At 37.5% G+C, this 23,461-nt stretch overlaps 1 protein-coding gene across 1 annotated transcript in view; it reads left to right on the forward strand.

Annotated features, from left to right (window-relative positions):
• dicer1 (dicer 1, ribonuclease type III) overlaps window positions 1–23,461 on the forward strand; it is a 48,384-nt gene that overhangs the window by 16,714 nt on the left and 8,209 nt on the right. Inside the window, exons 8-27 of the mRNA XM_079833100.1 lie at window positions 146–306; window positions 3,007–3,175; window positions 3,257–3,729; window positions 5,515–5,647; window positions 5,853–6,095; window positions 6,180–6,334; window positions 6,417–6,549; window positions 7,824–7,899; window positions 7,974–8,113; window positions 10,718–10,897; window positions 11,061–11,274; window positions 14,390–14,543; window positions 14,666–14,848; window positions 14,943–15,048; window positions 15,236–15,411; window positions 16,357–17,170; window positions 18,451–18,603; window positions 20,463–21,237; window positions 22,260–22,528; window positions 23,193–23,355. Of these exons, the coding sequence (XP_079689226.1) occupies window positions 146–306; window positions 3,007–3,175; window positions 3,257–3,729; window positions 5,515–5,647; window positions 5,853–6,095; window positions 6,180–6,334; window positions 6,417–6,549; window positions 7,824–7,899; window positions 7,974–8,113; window positions 10,718–10,897; window positions 11,061–11,274; window positions 14,390–14,543; window positions 14,666–14,848; window positions 14,943–15,048; window positions 15,236–15,411; window positions 16,357–17,170; window positions 18,451–18,603; window positions 20,463–21,237; window positions 22,260–22,528; window positions 23,193–23,355 (4,870 nt within the window). The remainder of the gene's footprint in view (window positions 1–145; window positions 307–3,006; window positions 3,176–3,256; window positions 3,730–5,514; window positions 5,648–5,852; window positions 6,096–6,179; window positions 6,335–6,416; window positions 6,550–7,823; window positions 7,900–7,973; window positions 8,114–10,717; window positions 10,898–11,060; window positions 11,275–14,389; window positions 14,544–14,665; window positions 14,849–14,942; window positions 15,049–15,235; window positions 15,412–16,356; window positions 17,171–18,450; window positions 18,604–20,462; window positions 21,238–22,259; window positions 22,529–23,192; window positions 23,356–23,461) is intronic.

The following is a 23,461-nucleotide window of genomic DNA, read 5'->3' on the forward strand; positions in this document are numbered from 1 at the left end:
TATAATTCAGTTTACACAATTGTTTTCATGATGTATCACTGCTGTCACCTGCATACGTTTGCCTAACTGAAATCCAAGATAAACAGATGATGATATCCATCCCTCATTATAATGCTTTATTAAATGGTGTAAAACGTCTTTGCAGCTTTGTGAGGGTTTCCCAGGCTGTCCTCGCATTTTGGGTCTGACTGCTTCCATTTTAAATGGCAAATGTGACCCTTGTGATCTGGAGGAGAAGATTCAGAACCTGGAGAAGATTTTGCAGAGCAATGCAGAAACTGCCACTGATCTTGTGGTGCTGGATAGGTAGGTAGTGTTTCCTGGCAAAAATATCCGTCTAATTTATACAGGATTGTAAAAATGTCTTTTAAATGGGTCATATGATGCCATTTTAAAAGTTCATTATTTTGTTTATTGGGTGTACTAGAATATGTTAACATGCGTTAAAAAAAACTACATTATTGCTGCTCCTCTATTCCCTGGTCTCTCTTAAACTCGCTGATTTCTACAAAGCTCCTCCTTCTAAAAAGCTCAGGGTGCTCTGATTGGCCAGCTGACCCAGTGCGCGTGATTGGCCAAACAACTCAAGCGTGGATTGAAAATGTAATGCCTCTTACCCTAATCGCAAGCTTCAGTTTCCAAGTCTTTAAGCAGTTGTAAACACACAGTTAATAATGTCACTTGTTTTCCCGTATCGGTTCAAGCCCGAGTTGAGTTCTGAAATGGCTAATAATGATCAAGCTGGTCGATCGGAACCAGCTTTGCAACCATGTCTTGTTCAAAACGTTTCACAGTGGTAGTTAGTCTTTGTATATAGCCAGCGTTGTACTCTCCCAGGTTCATGAATCTGTCCTCTGTAAAATGTGCTGTGCTCAAGCAAAGACTTGGGTTGTACTGCTGAGTAACAGCTTTATAAATAAATCTTAACCTCTGATTCCTAATTTAATTTGTTTTAGGGAAGGCCAAACAAATTGGTTTTGCTTTCGCATCTAAAGACAGCATCTCTTTGGCATTTTGGAACCGGTTCTCGATAACCAACCCTAAATGTCAGCTCACTCGTTCATTATACAATACAATAGGCTTGCTGCGATTGTCGGTGTTGCCGGTGTTACTAGTGTTCAGCTGCAATCACACAGTCTTTTACATTTTTTGGTAACACTTTAGAATAATGGTCATTAGTTAACATTAGTTAATGTATTAACTAACATGAACTAACCATGAGCAATACATTTGTTACTGTATTTGTTTATCTTTGTTAATGTTAGTTAATATAAATCCAACTGTTCATGGTTTGTTCATGTTAGTTCACACTGCATTAACTAATGTTAACAAGATTTTAATAATGCATTAGTAAATGTTGAAATGAACATGAACAAAGAGAAATAAATGCTTTATAAGTGCAGTTCATTATTAGTTCATGTTAACTAATGTAGTTAACTAATGACCATTATTCTAAAGTGTTACCCATTTTTTTTATAGTAGTAAAAACATTTAGTTCAGTTGGAGAACAGACAGTACAATTAAAAACTGAACGTGCAGCTGAGCCGGACGAGAGTCGCAGCACAGATCAGCAGCAGGAGTCAGTTTTCATTTAGCTCGAAAGTGAGGATCTGAATGACAAGACATCGGTGAAAGTAAAATGTAAAAGCCTATTTAAGTGAGTTTGTCATTGTACTGTTTTTTTGTGTTTTCACACAAAGAACCCACCATTCAAGCAACTGCCGCCCCTGAATTGGCGCTAATTCTAAAGTGAAAGTAAAATACGCACAGCCATTCATAATGGCCGTATTAATATGTTTTTACAATACTTAGCATATCGCAGTTTTTTAAAAATGTAAATATCGTATCGCGAGGCCTCTGCCAGTTCTCACCCCTAGTCTAGAGCAGTTCTCTGTAAATTCCTTTTATGGGTCACTATGAGCTTTCTTAAGGCCAATATATACTTCTGCGTCGAGTGTACGCCGTAGGCTGTGTGATGCGCGCGTACCCTACGACGTACCCTTACGCGCACCTCTCCAAAAATGTAACAACGCGTCAATTCTACGCGGACCGCAAGCGCTGTGATTGGTCTGCCAGAACCCTTCCCTCAGGTATAATAACTAATAAATAATAAATAAATAAAATCTGCGATAGGAGTGTGTGTGTGTGTGTGTGTCCAGAAATGGGATGATAGTTTCATCCTTATATCTGCAATATAACACAATATTTTGTAGTGCAGAGATTGTTTATGTCAGTGAATAAATACATAGATCCGCTGTGTATAGTTTATTTTCTCATTAAAACCAAAGATGTTAATCAGTGATTGTATGTCAAGAACAGGGACACATTAGGGTGCATTTCGTTTTGTGATTTCAACGGAATGAATAAAGTCTCCGCAACAGCAATCAATTGAAGTGCTCGTTTGTACGAGCCACCGATACTGAAAACAGCGCCACGAGCACTCTGCATGATTTCAAAACCGCATTCCAGCGCCAGATCGCCTCTTATGTAACTCTACTAATCAACTAGAGATGCTTAATTTGTATTACATACAACAACTCAAGCTGCAAGAAAACGCCATGACGGCTGCTGATACTCCGGGTGCATCTCAATCAGCTCCCTAGTTCAGTAGTCAGGGCACTGATCTGGGGGTCAGCCCATTAACTTATGTCCTTATCAGTGCACTGACTACTGAACTAGGAAGCTGATTGAGACGCACCCTCCTACAATGTAAACAAGCTGCTTCTTCTTCGGCTTTTGCCTTGATACTGTGGGTTACCATCAACATGCCCATGGACACTGCCAACTAGCGGTCTGCATGTGGAATGCATAACTTGCAACGCGTAACTTGCGCCATAGAAGATACGACGCAGAAGTATAAATCAGCCTTTACTTTGCAAATCATTTTATATGCACAAATAAACTAAAGGAAAAGGAGAACATCAAAAAACATCATATGACCCATTGAAGTATCCTCTATTATAGATCTTTCTTGAAGAAGTTTCTTACCTGTCAATTTACTTCCAGGTATGCCTCCCAGCCTCGTGAGGTGGTGCTGGACTGTGGTCTGTACCAGGATCAGAGTGGGCTCTCTGAGAGGCTTTTGATAGAGTTGGACGAAGCACTTCATTTTCTTAATGACTGCAACTTATCTACTCATCGAGAAGATCGAGACCCCACGTTCATCTCCAAACAGGTTCTACCCTTAGGGTCTTATTTTAAAGCAATTTTTAAGACTCTTGACAGTTGTTTTGATCATATGATTGTTTATCCCAAGGTGCTGAATGACTGTCGTGCCGTGTTGACTGTGCTGGGCCCTTGGTGCGCAGATAAAGCTGCGGGAATCATGGTCCGGGAGCTGCAGAAATATATCAAACATGAACAAGAAGAGATGAACCGCAAGTTCCTGTTGTTCACGGACACCATTCTTAGAAAAATCCACGCCTTATGTGAGGAGCATTTCTCTCCAGCTTCCCTAGACCTGAAGTTTGTCACTCCCAAGGTCATCAGACTTCTGGAGATTCTCCACGAGTACAAACCTTTTGAACGGCAGCAGTTTGAGAGTGTGGAGTGGTACAACAACCGCAATCAGGACAATTACGTTTCTTGGAGCGATTCTGAGGACGAAGACGAGGATGAAGAGGCGGAGGCAAAAGAGAAGCCCGAAGCTAATTTTCCCTCGCCTTTTACCAACATCCTCTGTGGAATCATCTTTGTGGAAAGGCGATACACAGCGGTGGTTTTAAACAGGTTTGTTTGCTGTACTTCACTGTCTGTCTCAGAAAATACAATGCAAAGAATAAATGCACTAAAATTAAAATCAGTCATTTTGAAGGCTTCACAACATCATAATGTGCAGTATGAAAGTAGTATTTTACTATTTTTAAATAGTAACTGAGCGCTAAATGATGGCAAAGATAATCTTATATAAAAACGATACAATAGATATATATATATATTTTTATTTACAGATAATATTTACCATAATGAAGCCCTAGTTTTTAGTAGGGGTGTGCAGTGTCCGTATTTAGATTCATACTTTTATATTATGGATTTCACAAATATACAATTTTTGATGAGTTGATCGCTTTTCACTTTTATGGGTTAGATCTTAAGTATATTAATTTTTCTTCTTTTTTGGGCACTATTGTGAAGTTACCAAATAATATAATATAAAATTAAAGCAAGATTTCAATCGAAAGTTGTGGGTCAGTAAGATTTTGTAATGTTTTTGAAAAAAGTCCCTTATGCTCACCAACAATGTGTTTATGCAACATCTGTTTATTCTTTAGGAAGAGATGATCGATCACGTTCACTCGCGCGCCCGTCGCACGGCTGCTTGAACTGTGATCAGTGATCAGTCACGCCACATTAAAGAGCGTCAAAACGGCATTTATCGTTTGAATTTCGTGATAAAATGCGTGTACCGTTACACCCCTACTGTAAAGGGATATCCCCCTGTAATTGAATAATAATGTAAGACGTTTCTTATAGCCTATTTACAGGATAAAGAAATGACAGTGACAGTTACTGTGTCCATAACAAATGTGTTTTTTTGTTTTTGTTTAACATCATTTTAATGTAGGAATTTAAACTGTCCTTTTGCTTAGTAACTTTTTTTGCACATAATGTATAGCACAGACATACCCAATATTATTCATGGTTTTGGCATATTGATTACCAATTTTATAATCACACAAAAACCATAGTTAAACTATGGATTTGAAGCAAAACCATGGTTAATTTTTGGTTACCATGGAATAACTACAACAACCATGTTTTATTCGTTGTAAAACCATGGTTAATTTATGTAATGGTAGGCATATTCTCAGTATGTTTTCATTGCACTCAACTGACACGTGTGTTTGTTTGCTTTGTCAATAAAATAACAAATTGGCTTTTCATCCTATTAATCGAAAAAAATAATCGACCAACTAATTTATTATAAAAATAATCGTTATTTGCAGCCCTAGATTAATCTGTATTTTATTTATAAAAAGAAAACTGGAGTGTTGTTTTACATTTTTGATTTCAATTTCTGAACTATGTTCTGTTGTATTTGTGCAATTGCTAATTTGTTTATTTGTTGCTATTGTATTACTGACAGTATCTAACCTAACCCTAACCCATACATTTATATTAGGTAGTCTAGTGTAATAGTTAGTAGTTCTTTAGGCTGCTGGTATATGTTTATGGTATTCAGCTGCAACAATGTTTTGCATATTTGATATCTAAATGTTTGACTTAAAAAAATTGTTTTTTACCATATTGGAATTTAAACTGGGAATCGATAAGAATCGGCTTCAATAAACCGAATCGGAATCACTAAATTTCAAATGATACCCAACCCTAATTATAAATGTCTAGATTTGTTTAATGTGTCCTTGCTGAACAGTATTAATTTCTTTAAGAAAAAAATCTTGCTAACTCGAAACTTTAGAACATTAGTGGATATATTTAGTTAGCATTTAGCTAATGCTTATGTAAATGACCCAAAGCAACTTTAATGCTCTTTGTATTATTTGTGTGTATCAGACTTATTAAGGAGGCAGGGAAGCAGGACCCAGAGCTGGCTTACATTAGTAGCAACTTCATCACAGGTCACAGTATCGGCAAGAACCAGCCTCGCAACAAACAAATGGAGGTGGAGTTCAGAAAACAAGAGGAGGTGAGTGAATTCGGCAGTCCTGAAAAGCCTACTGTACCACTTCCTTAGCTTATGCTGATCATAATTGTTATTGTTGATTCACATTAGCAGGGGTGAAAACTTGTCACCCTTCAGTGAAATTCACTGTTTTCGTTAAAAAATAGGTCTCGTGTTTTTGTCACCTTTTTCACCCCTGATGAGTTTGCACCCCTGCATTACTGTCCAGGTCCTGAGGAAGTTCAGAGCCCATGAAACCAACTTGCTCATTGCAACCAGCATTGTGGAAGAAGGTGTTGATATTCCAAAGTGCAATTTGGTGGTTCGGTTTGACCTGCCGACAGAGTACCGGTCGTACGTGCAATCCAAAGGTCGTGCCCGTGCTCCAGTGTCCAATTACATCATGCTAGCTGACAGCGAACGGACAAAAACATTTGAAGAAGACCTCAAGACCTACAAGGCCATAGAAAAGGTCAGCAGATTTAATGAGAACTATTTCTAATGGAGGGTCTGTGTGCGTTAAAACATGTCATTTGAAGAGTTGCGCGTCTTTCAGATCCTCCGAAATAAGTGCTCGAAGTCAGCAGAATGCAATGATTTTGAACTGGAGCCGGTGACCGATGACGACAATGTTCTCCCACCTTACGTCCTGCGCTCAGAAGACGGAGGCCCCCGCGTCACGATTAACACAGCCATTGGGCACATCAACAGGTCAGTACCCCGTCCTAAATCTAAGATTTCTGTATTTTGTTGCACGCCATGTCATTCTTAAATGTATTTGTGTGTTGTGCAGATATTGTGCGCGTTTGCCCAGTGATCCATTCACTCATCTTGCTCCAAAGTGTAAAACTGTGGAGATGAAGACCGGAGGTTATCGATCCACACTCTTCCTACCCATCAACTCACCACTCAGAGTTCCTGTCACTGTGAGTTCAGGCCACTATATATATATATATATAGTCAGCTTTGCTAGGAGTTAAAAGTAGCGCTGTGCGATTTAATTGAAATAGTAATGAAATCGCGTGGGTTCTAAACCACAGAAAGCACGATTTTTCTTCCAGCCCCCCTCAGTGTGCAATCTGAATGCAGCCTAAATGCAAGAACAGAACAGAGAGGGTTTACCATTGCAACATTAAAGAAAGCACAGAAACAGGGAAGATGAATTCAGGGCAGGATAAAGACTTGGCCAAAACAAAAAATAAACAAAAAAAAATAAACATCTGTGGTTTTGGAATATTTTGGATACAGAAGAGATGATGTATCTGATATGTATATCATGTAGGGGCCATTCACACAGAATGCGTTTTGTGGTTAAAAAGTTGAGATGCAGGTTTAGAGACAGTTTTTAAAAAGTTGAACGTTGAACTTTGAGTGCCGTGTAGAATGCCATATCATGCACTAGATGCTGCAAAAGATGCAAAACGCGAGTGCAACGGTTAAAAATGTCCATCTATTGCACATTCTGAAACAGCTGAACAAATATTGAAAATATTACAAAACATACAAAAAGAGTGAAAAAGGCATATAGAAATCAACACAAAAACATACAGACAAGTATGCAGTAAGGAAATATTGTTTCAAAATCGTGATTAAAATCGAAATTGCAATATTGATCAAAAATCGTGATATTAAGTTTTTTTTTTTTTAGTTTTTTTATCCATATAGCACAGCCCTAGTTAAAAGGATAGTTTACTGAAAGTGTTATTTCCTCACCCTTGTGTTTTTCCAAACCTGTTAGACTTACTTTCATCCATGGAACACAAAGGGAGAGGTTTTGAAGAATGTTCATGCTGCTCTTTTCCATACAATAAAAGTGGAAGCAAAAAATAAAAAAAACACCATAAAAGTTGTCCATATGACTTGAATGCTTTATTCAACATCTTCTATACCCATATGATGCTTTGTGTGAGAAACAGACTGAAATTTAAGTTATTCACTGACAATTTGGATGTGACCTTGAACATCCATGACAACTATGGTCACCATTCACTTTCATTGTATGAAACAAAATAGCTTGGACATTCTGCTGTACGTTTTTTGCTCCATGGAAGAAAGTTGTACTTAAATTCATAAAGTCATACGTTTTTTGATGAGCTATACCATTTAATTACAAAAATGTGCAGAAAAGTGTGTGATTCTTTTATAAATCTTTGATTGAAAGTAAAATTTAGAATTTCTAAATGTTTCTTCTTCGCTTTAGGGGCCACTAATGAATTGTGCAAGACTTGCAGAGAAAGCTGTCGCTCTTCTCTGTTGTGAAAAACTGCACAAAGTTGGTGAGCATGAAAAAAGTCTAAATATACAAGATTTGATGAGTTCTGATAGTTGCTGACTGATACGCAATGTCTAGGTGAACTGGATGATCATTTGATGCCGGTGGGAAAGGAAACTGTAAAGTATGAGGAGGAGCTGGACTTGCATGATGAGGAAGAGACAAGCGTGCCAGGAAGACCAGGCTCCACCAAACGGAGACAGTGTTACCCAAAAGCCGTGAGTGTTGTGAACCTGAAATGCCTTTTTAAAGAGCACCTATCATGGCATTTAAAATGTTCCAAATATTGTTTTAGAAGTCCCCAACAACAGTTTTGCATGCATGCAATGACAAAAAAGACTTTAGTTTTCTTATAATATGCATTTATTTTTACCTGTTTTGACAGCGATTCTCAAATGATTCCTTTAGTGATTCACTTTTCAAAACCCCGCCTTTACGTGACGCTAATCTGCGGTGATTGGTCCGATGACCCAGTCAGTTGTGATTGGTATAGTCTGTGCAGATATTTTCGGAAACGGAACGCCCATCAAAGTCTTATAGTGACAGTAATTTGTTAATATGTGTCAGGAGTTATGAATATGAAAACCGCGTCTGTACCGTTTGATTGTAATATGAGCCTCAGCTGATCTCATTCATGAAAAAAACTCCTCTATTCTCCTCACGAAGACTCGCGACAAATCAACATCCCTCAGGGCTTTTAGTTCAAAAGTGTGCAGATGAGGAGACATATTGATAGATTCTCATATGTCTGTGTCAAATTTCTAAACAGAGGAGTATTTTTTATTCAATACTTCCTCAAAATGCGCAGATATAGCCTAATCATGAGCGATTGAGTCTCTTATGTGTTGTTTTCAATTCATACTGGCAGCCGGAGGGCGCTCTGTGCACATGTAGTCCATGTACAGACAGACGAAGAAGATACCATGTGCCATAATAGAAGTCCATAATAAAAGCTTCCTGAGATCGCGAAACATACATTTGACGACTAATAAACACTCAATCGCGACGATGTATGATTTGTCTTCAAGCCACTTAGTCTTCAAATGCTCATCCATGGGCAGATTAAAAAAGTTTGCTTTTGAGTCGCACTTCAGAACACAGCGTCTCGTCGCCATGATGTTTTCTAGTTTTCACTGGCGTCTTGGAGCGCAATAAGTGGGCGTATCGTATTCAAATAACTTGACAAGTTGACGTCATCTAGTCAGAGAAAAAGCTTCGGTCTTCTAACGATTCTTAAAAATGACTCCGAGTCGACTCTTACTTTTGAAAGAAAATAACTATATATACGGTGCACTGTCATATTTCAAACTATGCAGGATGTTTTTGTTCACTTAGATCTATGTTACACACTACATGAAAGGTAAATTTCAAAATTCCATGATAGGTGCTCTTTAACAGCTTGTGTTGGGTCAGGTGATGTAATGAGAATGCAGATTAAAAGGCGGTCAGGATTCATGCTTTTTTTCTTTTTGTTAGCACCATAGTAGTGATATACAGTGCATCCAGAAAGTATTCACAGCGCTTCCCTTTTTCCACATTTTATGTTACAGCCTTATTCCAAAATGGATTAAATTCATAATTTTCCTCAAAATTCTACAGACAATACCCCATAATGACAAAATGAAAGAAGTTTATTTTATTTTATAAATTTGCAAAGATTTCAAACAAAAATCACATGTACATAACTATTCACAGCCTTTGCTCGATACTTTGTTGAAGCACCTGTGGCACCAATTACAGCCTCAAGTCTTTTTGAGTGTGATGCTACAAGCTTGGCACACCTATTTTTGGGCAGTTTCTCCCATTCTTTGCTGGAGCTCTCAAGCTCCATCAGGTTGGACCGGGAGTGTCGGTGCACAGCCATTTTCAGATCTCCAGAGATGTTCATATCAGGTTCAAGTCTGGGCTCTGGCTGGACCACTCAAGGACATTCACATAGTTGCCCCGTAGCCGCTCCTTTGTTATCTTGGCTGTGTGCTTAGTGTTGTTGTCCTGTTGGAAGATGAACCTTCACCCCAGTCTGAGGTCCAGAGCGCTCTGGAGCAGGTTTTCATCAATGATGTCTCTGTACATTGCTGCATTCATCTTTCCCTCGACCCTGACTAGTCTCCCAGTTCCTGCCGCTGAAAAACTGAATTTACCACAGGTGGACTCCAATCAAGTTGTAGAAACATCTCAAGGATGATCAGAGGAAACAAAATGCACCTTAGCTCAATTTTGAGTGTCATGACAAAGGCTGTTGCTGCGTCCCAATTCGCATACTATCCGTACTAAATAGTATTCAAAAAAAGAATTAGTATGTCCCAAATCGTAGTATGTTGAAAAAAGTATTCCAAAGATTCCCGGATGGTCTACTATTTCCGGTCAGAATTCGAAGTGCAGATCGATGCGCACTCTAACGGCTGATATTGCGAAATGGACAAGGATTCGATCAGAACTACAAACACGGATAAAAAGTGTTAAACTACAATCATGACGGTTATGCGAGTCGGACGGTTAAGTAGAGAGGGTTAGATAATATTTTTTATAAAAGAAGTCTCTTATGTTTACCAAGTCTGCATTTATTTGATAAAATACAGTAATATTTTGAAATATTATTACTTCTAATATTATCACACTTGCCAAGCTGAATTTTCATCATCGTTACTCTAGTCTTCAGTGTCACATGATCCTTTAGAAATCGTTCTAATATGCTGATTTGACATTTTCTTATATCATCAATGTTCTGATATAAGTTCTGCTGCCTAATATTTTTGTGGAAACAATGCAAAATACAAAATAATTTATAACATTAGAATCATGTTATGTATGATGTCTTGTAGATACCAGAGTGTCTGCGGGGGTGTTACCCTGTGCCAGAGCAGCCTTGTTACCTTTACGTCATAGGGATGGTCCTCACCACTCCTCTTCCTGATGAGCTTAACTTCCGGCGGAGGAAGCTGTATCCGCCAGAGGACACTACCCGATGTTTTGGCATTCTAACAGCTAAACCAATACCTCGGGTAATCACCTTCAATTTATTTTACCTTTCTTTGGAGAATAACTTTTTAATGTTTATTCCTGTTATTTAGATAACAGTATTATTCATTTGATATTTGATTATATCTGAAATAACTTGCCTTGAACTTTGATTTTGAAGTCTTTTTTCCGGTTCTGTATCATCAGATCCCTCACTTCCCTGTGTATACACGTTCTGGTGAGGTGACCATCTCCATTGAGCTGCAGAAGTCGGGCTTCACCCTGAGCGCAGAGCAGCTGGAGCTGATCACACGTCTGCACCAGTACATCTTCTCCCACATCCTCCGTCTGGAAAAGCCAGCACTAGAGTTTAAGCCTGTAGAGGCAGATTCTGCCTACTGCGTTCTACCTCTCAACATTGGTGAGTGTTGCAGATGTTGTCTTGTTTGACTTTGAGATTACAGTTAGTCCTTCTTCTTAGGCCTGTCAAGATAACAAATTTTGCTGGACGATAAATCGGCCAAGGAATTATTGCGATAAACGATAATATTGTCGTTCTGAGACCATTTTCATCTAAAATAATGATAATGGCATAATAATGTAGGTACACCTTTTCAAAGATCAATAAACTTTTATTTCTAAAGACTATTTAACACTGAAAACGGAAAGCATTTTAAATATCCACAATAAATGAACAAAACGTAAATGTAATGCATAAATGTAAATGTAAAACAACCAAAACAAAAAAAAGCAATGGACTCTCAGTCTGTTAACAAAAAATGCACTTGAATAAACAGCTGGGAAAACTTTAAAGAATCTTTACATAACCCCATTATAATAAATGTTATTTTTACCTGTGTCTTCCCTGTTAGATATGTACAGAAATGTAATAGTTATCAAACACCTTTCTTAACTGCATAAATAATAAATGAAATATAGATTAATCATCATTAAAGCGACAATTTTCCCTGTTCCCGTTGTTCTTTGATGAACATTAATGACAGGCATCATCAGTGCTCCTGTCACTTTAAGAACAGCCGCTTATGATGCGGATCTCACGCGCTGTCCCGCGCATCTCATTTCCTCACAACCATTTAAGTTCATTTAAGACGTTATTTAACTAATTTAAGACTCCTAATATGAGAATACTCAAAATTCTCTGTGTTATTGTTTGTTCAAGAGCAAAAGAGAACTCTATGTGAGCAGGAAACTGACGTGAGTCTGTGTGTCTGTCTGTGTGTGTGTGTGTGTGTGTGTGTGTGTGTGTGTGTGTGTGTGTGTGTGTGTGTGTGTGTGTGTGTGTGTGTGTGTGTGTGTGTGTGTGTGTGTGTGTGTGTGTGTGTGTGTGTGTGTGTGTGTGTGTGTGTGTGTGTGTGTGTGTGTGTGTGTGTGTCAGAGACACTCCCTCGATTAGCTGAGATGAGACGCAGCCACACAGACAGGACATTGACATACAGCGCATTCTCTTGTGTCTTGTCGCGCTTAGAAGCATTTACATATATAAGAGCGTGATCATATAATATAACGCTTGGCAAAAATGGATATAAAAACGGACGCTGGAAATTATCGCGGCCGGAAAAATTATCGAGCTCATTATTTTTATCGTGCAAATAATTGATTTATTGACTATCGCGACAGGCCAACTTCTTCTAATTGTCAGTTTATAACATGGTCTTATCTAGAATTTATTTGATTATTTGAACAAAAGGCCAAATCTTATGTCCTGCATTATATTGAACAGACATGAGAATTCCATACTGTATCCGTTTTTACCAATCAAAAAATCATCCAACTTTCTACATTCTACAAGTGCACAGACACAGCTAATAATGAAATTCATTATCATCCATGTATTTTTTGCAGCGAGTGGTTGACCGATATATTGCCATGGCTGATTTTTTGCATTTTTTTAAAGATCAGTTTTACAAAGTTAATGGGAAGCAGGACTTTTGTTTTAATAGCACTGGGACTTTTATTTTAACATCGAGAGTCTAACGCCTGAGCTTTAGAGTTAGTTATTGGTTCAATCTAATACATTAGAGAACTGTGAAATAAAAATAGTAAATGGTAAATTAAAAAAAATATTAGTGTTATAGCTTTTCTGTTATTGGTAATGGGGATGGAATGGTATGAACATTTCATATCACAATTATAGTGACCCTAATTATCACTGTTATCAATGTTATCACGGTTTTGTTCAAATGAGATTAAAGTGTTCAAAAAGAACATATGTACACAATGAAAACATTTCAACAAGTTTTATATTTGAAAATCGACAAACAACACAAAAAAAACAAGCAGCTCTATGCACTTTTTTAAGCAAGATTCTATTTTCTTCCTTATAATGACACGCTCTCTCGTTTAATTCAAATGCAACTTGCGTCTCTGTTTTTTATGATTATTTTTTTATTGCAAGGTTGAACATGGTCCACATGTGCGACCACAAATAACTTTGCGTCTCTGTTTTTGATTGTATTGAAAATTAAATCAGAGGACTTTACTATTAATACTACTATAATTAATACTATAACTTCTTGTGATCATCTTGTCTGGACGATTGTTTTGTACACTGTACAAAATGGATTTATAAACAATTCAATATATCCCCTGTCACTGCCTTCTGCCATTTCTTCTCATTCAAAAAACAACGTTGCACACTGCGCATGTGCCAGAATGACGCTGGCTGGACAGGATTTACCACAAGTTGTCAAAATTGTGATAAACACAGTTTTAATGATAATTCAGTTTTAAACTATATTACTAACCGTCAGTACATTTTATTGTGGTTTATCGTGAAACCGGTAATCGTTCCATCCCTAATTGGTAATAAGTTAAACACTATAACTTTCTCATTTGCCATTACCAATAAATAAGTAAATACCAGTAAATGCACATTAAAATACCAGTAAATACACATACAATTTTACAAAGTTTGCGAATAATAACAAATCCAGTTGATGGAATTTCTGAAGTGTGTTTAAAAAAATTTTTTTTTTAAATATGTGCATACTCTGTGAGTGATGTGTGACTAGGATGTGTACAGGAAAGTTTTTCTGTTACTGGACACAAAAGAGTGACACATTTTAAATCCTTGATTTAGAACTATTCTGCAGTTGGCTGTTATGTCATATTCGTTGTGTACTGTATGTAAAATTAGCGTTACCTAGTCTTTATTTGAGAAAATATGATTCCAAGTGAAGACCTATCAGATTTGTCAGTGCTCAGTATTTACTTTTTATTCATGTTTTTTACTATATAAAATATTATAATAATATAATAGGATTACAGAATCAATAAGTCGAGTATAAATCCGTTTACAAGGTTTTTTTTAATCAAGTTCGTTTCGTTTTCAAATTTTTTATATTTCTAAAAATAATAATTTAGTAAATATTATGTCAAATAAATATAAATTGAATTGCTGCTTGTATTATTTAATATTCATTATATCTTTAATTAAATAGTGTGATGATACATATATCGGCTTTATATCAGCCATCGGCCACCTCCTGCTCTCTAAGATATTGTGCTCTGTTCAGCTGAGGATTCCAATCCCTTGGACCTGGATTTCAAGTTCATGGAGGATATTGAAAAGTCTGAAGCACGCATTGGCATTCCAAATACTCAGTACACCAAGCAAAACCCATTCATTTTCAGTTTGGAGGACTACCAGGATGCTGTCATCATTCCGAGGTACAAAAGTTGTCTTTTGAGTCTTATTGCCCTTGCAATTAAGCTCTCATTGATGACACATACTGCGTTTTTGTTTTCAATGTAGTTGAACTCTACTCTTCGGTCTCATTCTTCCCTCTCAGGTATCGTAATTTTGACCAGCCACATCGGTTCTATGTGGCTGACGTTTACACAGACCTCACCCCGCTCAGTAAATTCCCCTCTCCAGAGTATGAGACTTTCGCTGAGTACTACAAAACCAAGTACAACCTGGACCTGTCTAATGTTAACCAGCCCCTACTGGATGTGGACCACACATCTTCAAGGTAGGAAGTAAAAAAAAAAAAAGACAAATTCTGGTATGTGCTTTTTTCCACCCCAAAAAATTAATTATGTAACCATGGTGGTCTTTTCCTGTAGATTGAATCTTTTAACTCCCCGGCACCTTAATCAAAAGGGGAAAGCCCTTCCTCTCAGCAGTGCGGAGAAGAGAAAGGCCAAGTGGGAAAGCCTACAAAACAAACAGGTATTAACTGACGGAAAGAATTTGCAGTGATAATTATCAATTATAATTATAATCATCATACCTGAATCAAGTCTAATCATACTGTGCGCACAAGTATTTCCTCCCACTGAGAGCGGTAATGGTCGTACAGAGATTTGACTCGCATCAGATAACAGTCTTTGGTTGTATTTCTGTTCCATCTGCTTAGATTTTAGTTCCGGAGCTCTGTGCTATTCACCCTATCCCAGCCTCTTTGTGGAGGAAAGCTGTCTGCCTTCCCAGCATTCTCTACAGACTTCACTGCCTTCTGACGGCCGAAGAGCTGCGGTCTCAGACAGCCATCGACGCTGGTGTAGGGGCTCAGACCCTGCCTCCTGATTTCAGGTCATTTAAAAAGCCACAAATCAGACGCACTATACACATTTGCTCTTTTCCCAAAATGAACAACTATGAGGCTCCCTTCTTAGGTGGCATTTTAAGGGGTTGTATACGCACTCCTGACAGAAAGGCTGTTCTAAAATATAGGCAACATTGTGCTGCCTCTTCTACTTTAATTTAACAAAATTCGTCAGCGTAGCAAATATGCTTTGTGGTGAAAGCAATCTTATAATGCACTCTGTCAAGCTTGGTTGTGGAATAAAGTAATGCTTCATTCAGTTCTGAAAAATATTTTAATTAGTGGTTGACCAGTATATCATCAAGTGTTTTGTTTGACTGTTAAGTGTCGTAATTGGGACTTTTATTTTGACAGTGCTGAAAATGCGGGACTTATATTTTGACAGCGCTAAGAATACCAGCACTTAAGCTCCAGTTCTCCAACTTCGTCTTTGTTTAACAGTTGTCTAGTAAATGAGTTGACAGAAATGTTATACAAAGAAAATAAATTGTGTATGATAAAGTATTTTAAGCGTATTAATTAGTAATAGACTGATACTTTCTTATGTAGCCTAACACTGACACAAAAGCAATTCCTAAACAAATCTTTGAAAATAGAATCAAGGCATTGCAAAAAATAAAAAAAAAATCAGGCAACCATTAATTCTAATTTCTAAATGGCTGTTTAACCAAAATTTGGCATGTGCAGTGTTCTTTTATTCGCATTAGAGTTGCATAGTTAGCTTAGCAACATGCTAACATCAAACTCTATTGTATTCAGTTGAGTTATTAGGATGGCACAGAGAGTTTCTGTCTTTATAGAGTGTTCCAATTCAGCTTTTTGTGAGGTAACATCTTGGTTAGGATGCTACCTTAGAAAGTAGCTAGCTTCAGCATTGTCATTATAGGAAGTGTACCCATTTGAGTCCTAATCTCACTGAATATTGACCCCAGGTATCCTAATTTGGATTTCGGATGGAAGAAATCCATCGACAGCAAGTCTTTCATTTCCTGCCCCAGTGCATGTATGGAAGACGACGATTACTGTAAACACGGCACAAGTTCAGATTCAGACCACACTGCCGAGGAGAGCTGCAGTACAGAGGTCTCCCAGCCTCCAGAGGGCGCTCTCCCCTGTGAGAACTGCAACACACCAGATGAAAAGCTAGAAACCCACGTTCACCCTGTGACTGATGTCCAGACGCTAAACAAAGACGAGAGCGACAGCGTCTGTTCACGAAACCTCCCTAACAGCACTCGGTGCAACAGCGACGACCTCCCACACAGACATGACATTTGCCAATGCCCTCAGCTGGGCCCTCTGGAGAGTGACCTATCAACGCAAACCACTACCTCAGTTCCTGTGCGGCCCTCTCCAGCCGGCGAACCCCAGCCCAGCGATGAATGTACCCCAGGCAGGAACTCGGATCTCTGCGACAGACATGTGAAAAAACCTACCTCAAACTGTTGCCCCAATCCAGAGATGGCAACCAGCACCACAGCACCTTTAGAAGTGTCATCGGAGGTCTCTGACGTGACATCAACAACAACCTGCACAGGTCCAGCCTGGGATTCTCCGAAAACCTTGGGCCCCAACCCCGGCCTCATCTTGCAGGCCCTGACCCTCTCCAATGCCAGTGATGGCTTCAATCTGGAGAGGTTGGAGATGTTGGGCGACTCTTTTCTGAAACACGCCATCACCACCTACCTTTTCTGCACTTATCCTGATGCCCACGAGGGCAGGCTGTCATACATGAGAAGCAAGAAGGTATGAGAGCAACTGCAAAGCAAAAAACACACCGTAGTAACCACATAGTAAGGCATTGAGAGCCGCTCGCAGTATTCTAGCATTGTGGAAGCAAGTTTTCAGGGTTCCCACGGGTCCTTGAAAGTTTGTGAACGGGACTCATGTCACATATTTTAGTAGTCATCATAAATAAGGTATCATTCGAAAGCTTACGAACTCAAAATTCACCCTTTAAAAATTGCATTACAATGGAAATTGTACTTTAAATTATTTTAGCGGGCTCCTCCCCTATTGGGCGGTGTCAGGTTTCATATTATAACATTTATTTAAAATACTTTATAGTCAAAAACTTTTCCAATCTTGACAAAACGCATATTGTCGGAAAGGTCTGAGACTCAAGGTTCCATATTCTGTGATGGATAGTTTGACAGAAATGTATTAATTTGTTACAGGATAATGCAGCAAAAAAAAAATCTTTGAAATGTGCCTATTTTTGGTACTGCGCCTAAACTAAATATTTTTTTTTTTATATCAACCTTTAAATTTGGAACACAACTTGTTTAGATATATGGCTTTGATTTGATAGTCATTTTAGAGTAAAAATTATTCTGTAAAATATATATTTGATATAAAATAAAATTTGTACAGTACATTCCATTTAAGGTACAGTAAGTTTAAACTTCCATAACTTTTTCGTAATTTCGTAAAAGTGCTTATGCAATAATCTGCTGAGTGTCTAAAAAATAAGACCTAACATAGTTTTATATTCTAAAGCATTCTTGAATTACAACCATTTGGGTTTGAATAGTGCATTTTCACATCTATTCTCAAAAGGGGGGTTAAATACTATATTTTAAATCGAATCCTTATTTTCTTTAATTATTATTTACATTTATTTGTAATATACTTATTCACATAATATTATTCACAATTCTTGTGTATCAATACATTGTAGATATATTAATACATTTTATGATTTAAATACATTTAATAATATTATTAAATATTTATTTTTACATTAAAAATTTCCTTTATACTAATTACTTGCTACTAAATACTTGGAGTAATAAAATATTTGCTAAATAATGTCTAACGGATTCATTTATAATATTTGCATACTGAATTGTTATTGGTTTTCATCACACATCGCTTTGAAATTACTGATGTCTGAAGATGCAAATTTAATTTACTACCACTATTAATAAGGTTTTTGGCAGTTGCTATGCCTCGATTTAAATATTGATTCATTTTTACTTCATGTGTCATATGGAAAACTAACGGTTTGCCTTTGGTATCTCCAGGTCAGCAACTGTAACCTTTATCGCTTGGGGAAGAAAAAGGGACTTCCTAGTAGAATGGTGGTATCCATCTTTGATCCCCCGGTAAACTGGCTTCCACCCGGCTACGTTGTGAATCAGGACAAAAGCAGCACGGACAAGTGGGACTCAGATGAGGTATGAGTCAGAGAGCATCTCCATTTGTTTACCCAATAGCTCAAGTCAAGCTTAACCCAATATCAACATGCATCTTCATGCACAATTACAAGTCTGTTTACATGGCTCTGTGCCTTGAGCTGAGGAACATCTTGGCAGAGTTGAGCTGCAGCTGTCTTCTGTCTCTGCCACTAGGGGGCAGGTTTATCCTTTCTGCGTGAAGCTGGGCTTCAGAATAGAGGGCTGAATTTATTTATTTTACATGAAAAATATTAGAGGTAGTCAGTTCAGTGTGACACACCTTTGGTGTGATTTTAAGCTAATGCCAACAAATCTTCCACAGTTCACTTGTCATCTCCAGAGTAATTACTTCCAAACCTCTAAATACAAGAAATGGATGAATAAGTAAAAGGTAGCAGCTTGACTAATTATAGATTAAATATAATAATGCCGTCCTACTGAGTTAGGAAATGATCCTTGTACAAATTGGAATTGTTTGTTAGGTAAAAAGCCTAATATGGAGGGCAAATGCGATATGCAAATAAATTATTGATGATAAAGCAATGACAATATACGATAATGTGTCAGGTCAAGTAAAGTTGGTTTAATCAATTTATTAGATAAAGGGTTCATTTAATTTCTGTATTATAATTGCACAGTTTGTCAATCCCAGTTCTGTCATTCAAACAATGTGAAAATGTGAAGACCATAAAAACAAATGTAAATGTATGAACGTTTTAACATTTTAGGAACGTGGGTTTTATTTTTTTGGAAATGAAAACTTTTATTTTGAAACAATAATAAATAATAAGCAGCACAACCATTTTAAACATTGATAATACTAAGAAAAGTTTCTTGATCACCAAATCAACATCATGTGACACTGAAGACTGGAGTAATGACGCTGAAAATTAAAGTTTGCCATCCCATAAATAAAATGCATTTTAAAATGGAAATCGAAAAACTGTTATTTTACATTGTAATAATATTACTGTTTTATTGTATTTTAAACCAATAAATGCAGCCTTGATGAGAGTAAAAGACATTACATTACACAATCTTACAGACCCCCTAATATTTTTCACATTATAAAAAAAAAACAATAACTCTTAATCTGTAATTTGGAAATTCAACCTAATCATATCGCAACCCTCACGATAAGCTTATTTGGATATATCATGAAATTCAAGAAATCTGCAGCTCTTAAGCCAAGACACAATTCCAAAGAAACATGTCAGGTCAGGAAGAGGTGCTACAATTATTCAAAATATATATATAGTAAATATATAGAGTTTTCCATCTGTGTTTAAGCATATGTGATGTATTAGGACATGTGCACAGAACCAAGAAAAATGGAAAGAACTCTGCTTCTGGTTTCTACCAGCCTTGTCCATGGTTTCGACGGAGACTGGCTGTATGTTTTGGGTCGCTCTGTGTGGTTCGAGGTGTATATGTATGGTACGTGTGTACTAAATTTGCCTCGGGTGCTGTAATTTTAAGTGTCACTTCCATGTATTATTACAGTATTAGGTGTCCTGGGTATTAACATTTTAATGAATATGCAGTGTACGTTTTCTCATACAGTCAAAGTTATGGCATATTAACAATATAAAAAGATTTTTCGAGTATGTTTCAGCTTTTGAATCGCATTAGATTGGATGAGTCATTGACTTGGACCGTGAGCCTCGGCTCTGTTAGAGCTCTCCTGAGCAAACATAATACTGTGGTTGAACTAAAACACTTTTAAATTGTAATCTTTGCAAATCTGTTGTAGATACTGAGCCTTGGCTTCACGGGGCTCTTGGACTCGACGTTCCTTTCGTGATGTTGTTTGGGTTTTGGAGCTGTATGACATTGGGAAATCTGTTTTTGTTTCTTAGAATAAAGATTTGGCCAACGGAAAAGCCAGTGATGATGAGGAGGAGGAGGACGACGACGAAGCAGAGGATGCTGAGGTCGAGCCGTTTAAAGAAGAGGTCAACGTGGAAGATGATATGGAGTACTACTACGATCACATCCGATTCATCGATAACATGCTGATTGGCTCCGGCGCCTTCGGGAAGAAGATCTCCCTTCAGCCAGCCGAGCCTGGCTATGAATGGAAAGCACCCAAAAAACCTCACAACTCCCACTTTTCCCCAGATGGTGGCGCTGATGAGTTCGACTACAGTTCCTGGGACGCCATGTGCTACCTGGACCCCAGCAAAGCTGGCGAGGATGATGATTTTGTGGTGGGCTTCTGGAACCCCTCCGAGGAAAACTGTGGCACGGATATTGGGAAACAGTCCATCTCCTACGACCTCCACACCGAGCAGTGCATCGCTGATAAGAGCATAGCCGACTGTGTGGAGGCCCTGCTGGGGTGCTACCTCACCAGCTGTGGGGAGAGGGCAGCCCAGCTGTTCCTGTGCTCCCTTGGCCTGAAGGTGCTCCCGCCGGAGAAGCAGAGTTCAGGGGGGTCGGCCGAGCTGCAGTATGGCTGGCTGAAGATTCCTCCGCGCTGTATGTTTGACCACCCGGATGCCGAGCGGACCCTCAACCACCTCATTTCAGGCTTTGAGAACTTTGAAAAGAAGATAAACTACATGTTTAAAAACAAGGCATATCTTCTGCAGGCCTTCACGCACGCCTCGTATCATTACAACACCATAACAGGTCCGTGGATGTTATTTAGTTGCTTTTAAGATTCATTAGGAGTTTGTTTGCCATCTGATTTCATCAATGTTGAACTCAACTAAAACCAATACTGCTTTGGCCATTTTTTTCATACTACCTTTTTAAATAAAATTCTTTCAATAAAAATAGGTAGTAATAATGTTTTTTATAAATATTTATAAAAATAGAATTATTATATAAATGAATGTTGTAATAACATTTATATTTTTTAATAAATGTATTATATAGTTTAATGTTGTAATATTACAATTATATATTTAATTATATACTAATTAGAAACAATACCAATCATTATAATAATTTATTATTATTGTTATTATTATTACTACTCATTTTTGTTATTATCTGTGGTACTTTAAACAAGTTTTTTTTAATAAAGTAGTTTTATATAATTTAAACTACATTATTAAATAAACTTGTGTTTAAATTACCACAGATTACAACAAAAAATGAATATTATATAATTTAATAGAATGATGATGATAATTATTACTATTAAATTGTATAATAATAAAATATAAGTATCTTGCATAAATCTCATAATTTTCTGTAGTTACCCATTCATTTAGTGTAACTTTTTGGTTCTTCAGTTGATTTGGGTGACATGCAGTAAATATATTGTTGCATATAACTATCATTCATGTCAGGTGCCAAAATTTGCACAAAAATGTTGTTACTGGTATATGTCAAGCAACCCCAAGTGTGAGATTAAGTATTCTTATCATACCATTTTCAGTTTGGCATAATATTTTTGGATTGGAAAAAAGTGACACTCGTGAACTTTTGTTTCTGATTTATTATTAAGAATATTTTTTTTTATAAAATAATCATTTGTTAGACTCATCACACTGTTTTCTGTGTAAAAAACAATACAGATTTTTCACTTGTGTTTTTTCACAATGACTTCATATTTCCTGTGGTGTGACGCCATTATATTAATGATCTGTGATTATTAATGGTCTCATTTTAACCTTCTTTGTAAAACTCTGAACTTTGGACAGATTGTTATCAGCGGTTGGAGTTCCTTGGTGATGCAATTTTAGACTACCTCATAACAAAGCACCTTTATGAAGATACCCGGCAGCACTCTCCAGGCGTGCTGACCGACCTGCGCTCTGCACTTGTCAACAACACCATATTTGCTTCCCTGGCTGTCAAGTACGATTACCACAAGTACTTCAAAGCTGTCTCGCCCGAACTGTTCCACGTGATCGATGATTTTGTGCAATTTCAGCTGGAGAAGAATGAAATGCAAGGAATGGATTCGGAGGTGAGCTATCATCCCACTGTTATCTGTTAAAGTTATTAGGCCTTGGAAATGATCATTTCATTGAAATGCCATTGTCAGCGTAGATGTATAATATTTCATAAAGATTTAGTACCGTGACATCCTATCACTGGCAGTCATCGGGAATCTGGTCTGTGTTTGTATTTGTTTTCGTTTTTGGATTGTAAAAATGCAGTTGGATTTAATTTATTTTGAAATGGTTATCTTGGCACAGAATCTAGTCTTGTTTGACTGGAAAGCATTTTATGCCTAAGGGACAACACTGGATACTGAAAGAGGAAAGACAAATTGAATAAAATAAGTAATGTTCCCCTTAATTGCATAGCTGGGTAATGTTGTCCCCAATATTGGACATTTAGGTCTTATAAGTGTAATAAGTAAAAAAAAAAAAAGTTAAAGTAATTGATCGCAGTTCATTTCGAGAGGAAATACCATTACGGGACAGCAGGGCTGTCAGTTCACATTTTAAGTTATGACCACAGTTATTTTTTTCTGCAAATCATTTTCTGCTGTTTGTTGTGTGTTATTAGTTTGGGGATGTGAATTTGACATGGATAAGCACAGTTTTCTGTCCTGAGATGAAATGCTTATTTTCTGTGTATGGGAAAGAAAAAATGGAACGGGAATTGTTTTTACTCTCTCATAGCTCCGCCGATCGGAGGAAGATGAGGAGAAGGAGGAAGACATTGAGGTCCCCAAAGCAATGGGAGACATCTTTGAATCGCTAGCTGGTGCAATTTACATGGATAGCGGGATGTCACTTGAGACAGTTTGGCAAGTGTATTATCCAATGATGAGGCCGCTCATAGGTAAGGGCCAAAGACGTACAGACGAGTAAATCAGTTCTGCAATTCTGTTCCATCTGATTGTCTGCCGCCTCATGTGGCGAAGACCACAAGTTCAGTCATTTTCAAA

This window comes from Gobio gobio (genome assembly GCF_949357685.1).
Source record: "Gobio gobio genome assembly, chromosome: 13".
Classification (NCBI taxonomy): domain Eukaryota; kingdom Metazoa; phylum Chordata; class Actinopteri; order Cypriniformes; family Gobionidae; genus Gobio; species Gobio gobio.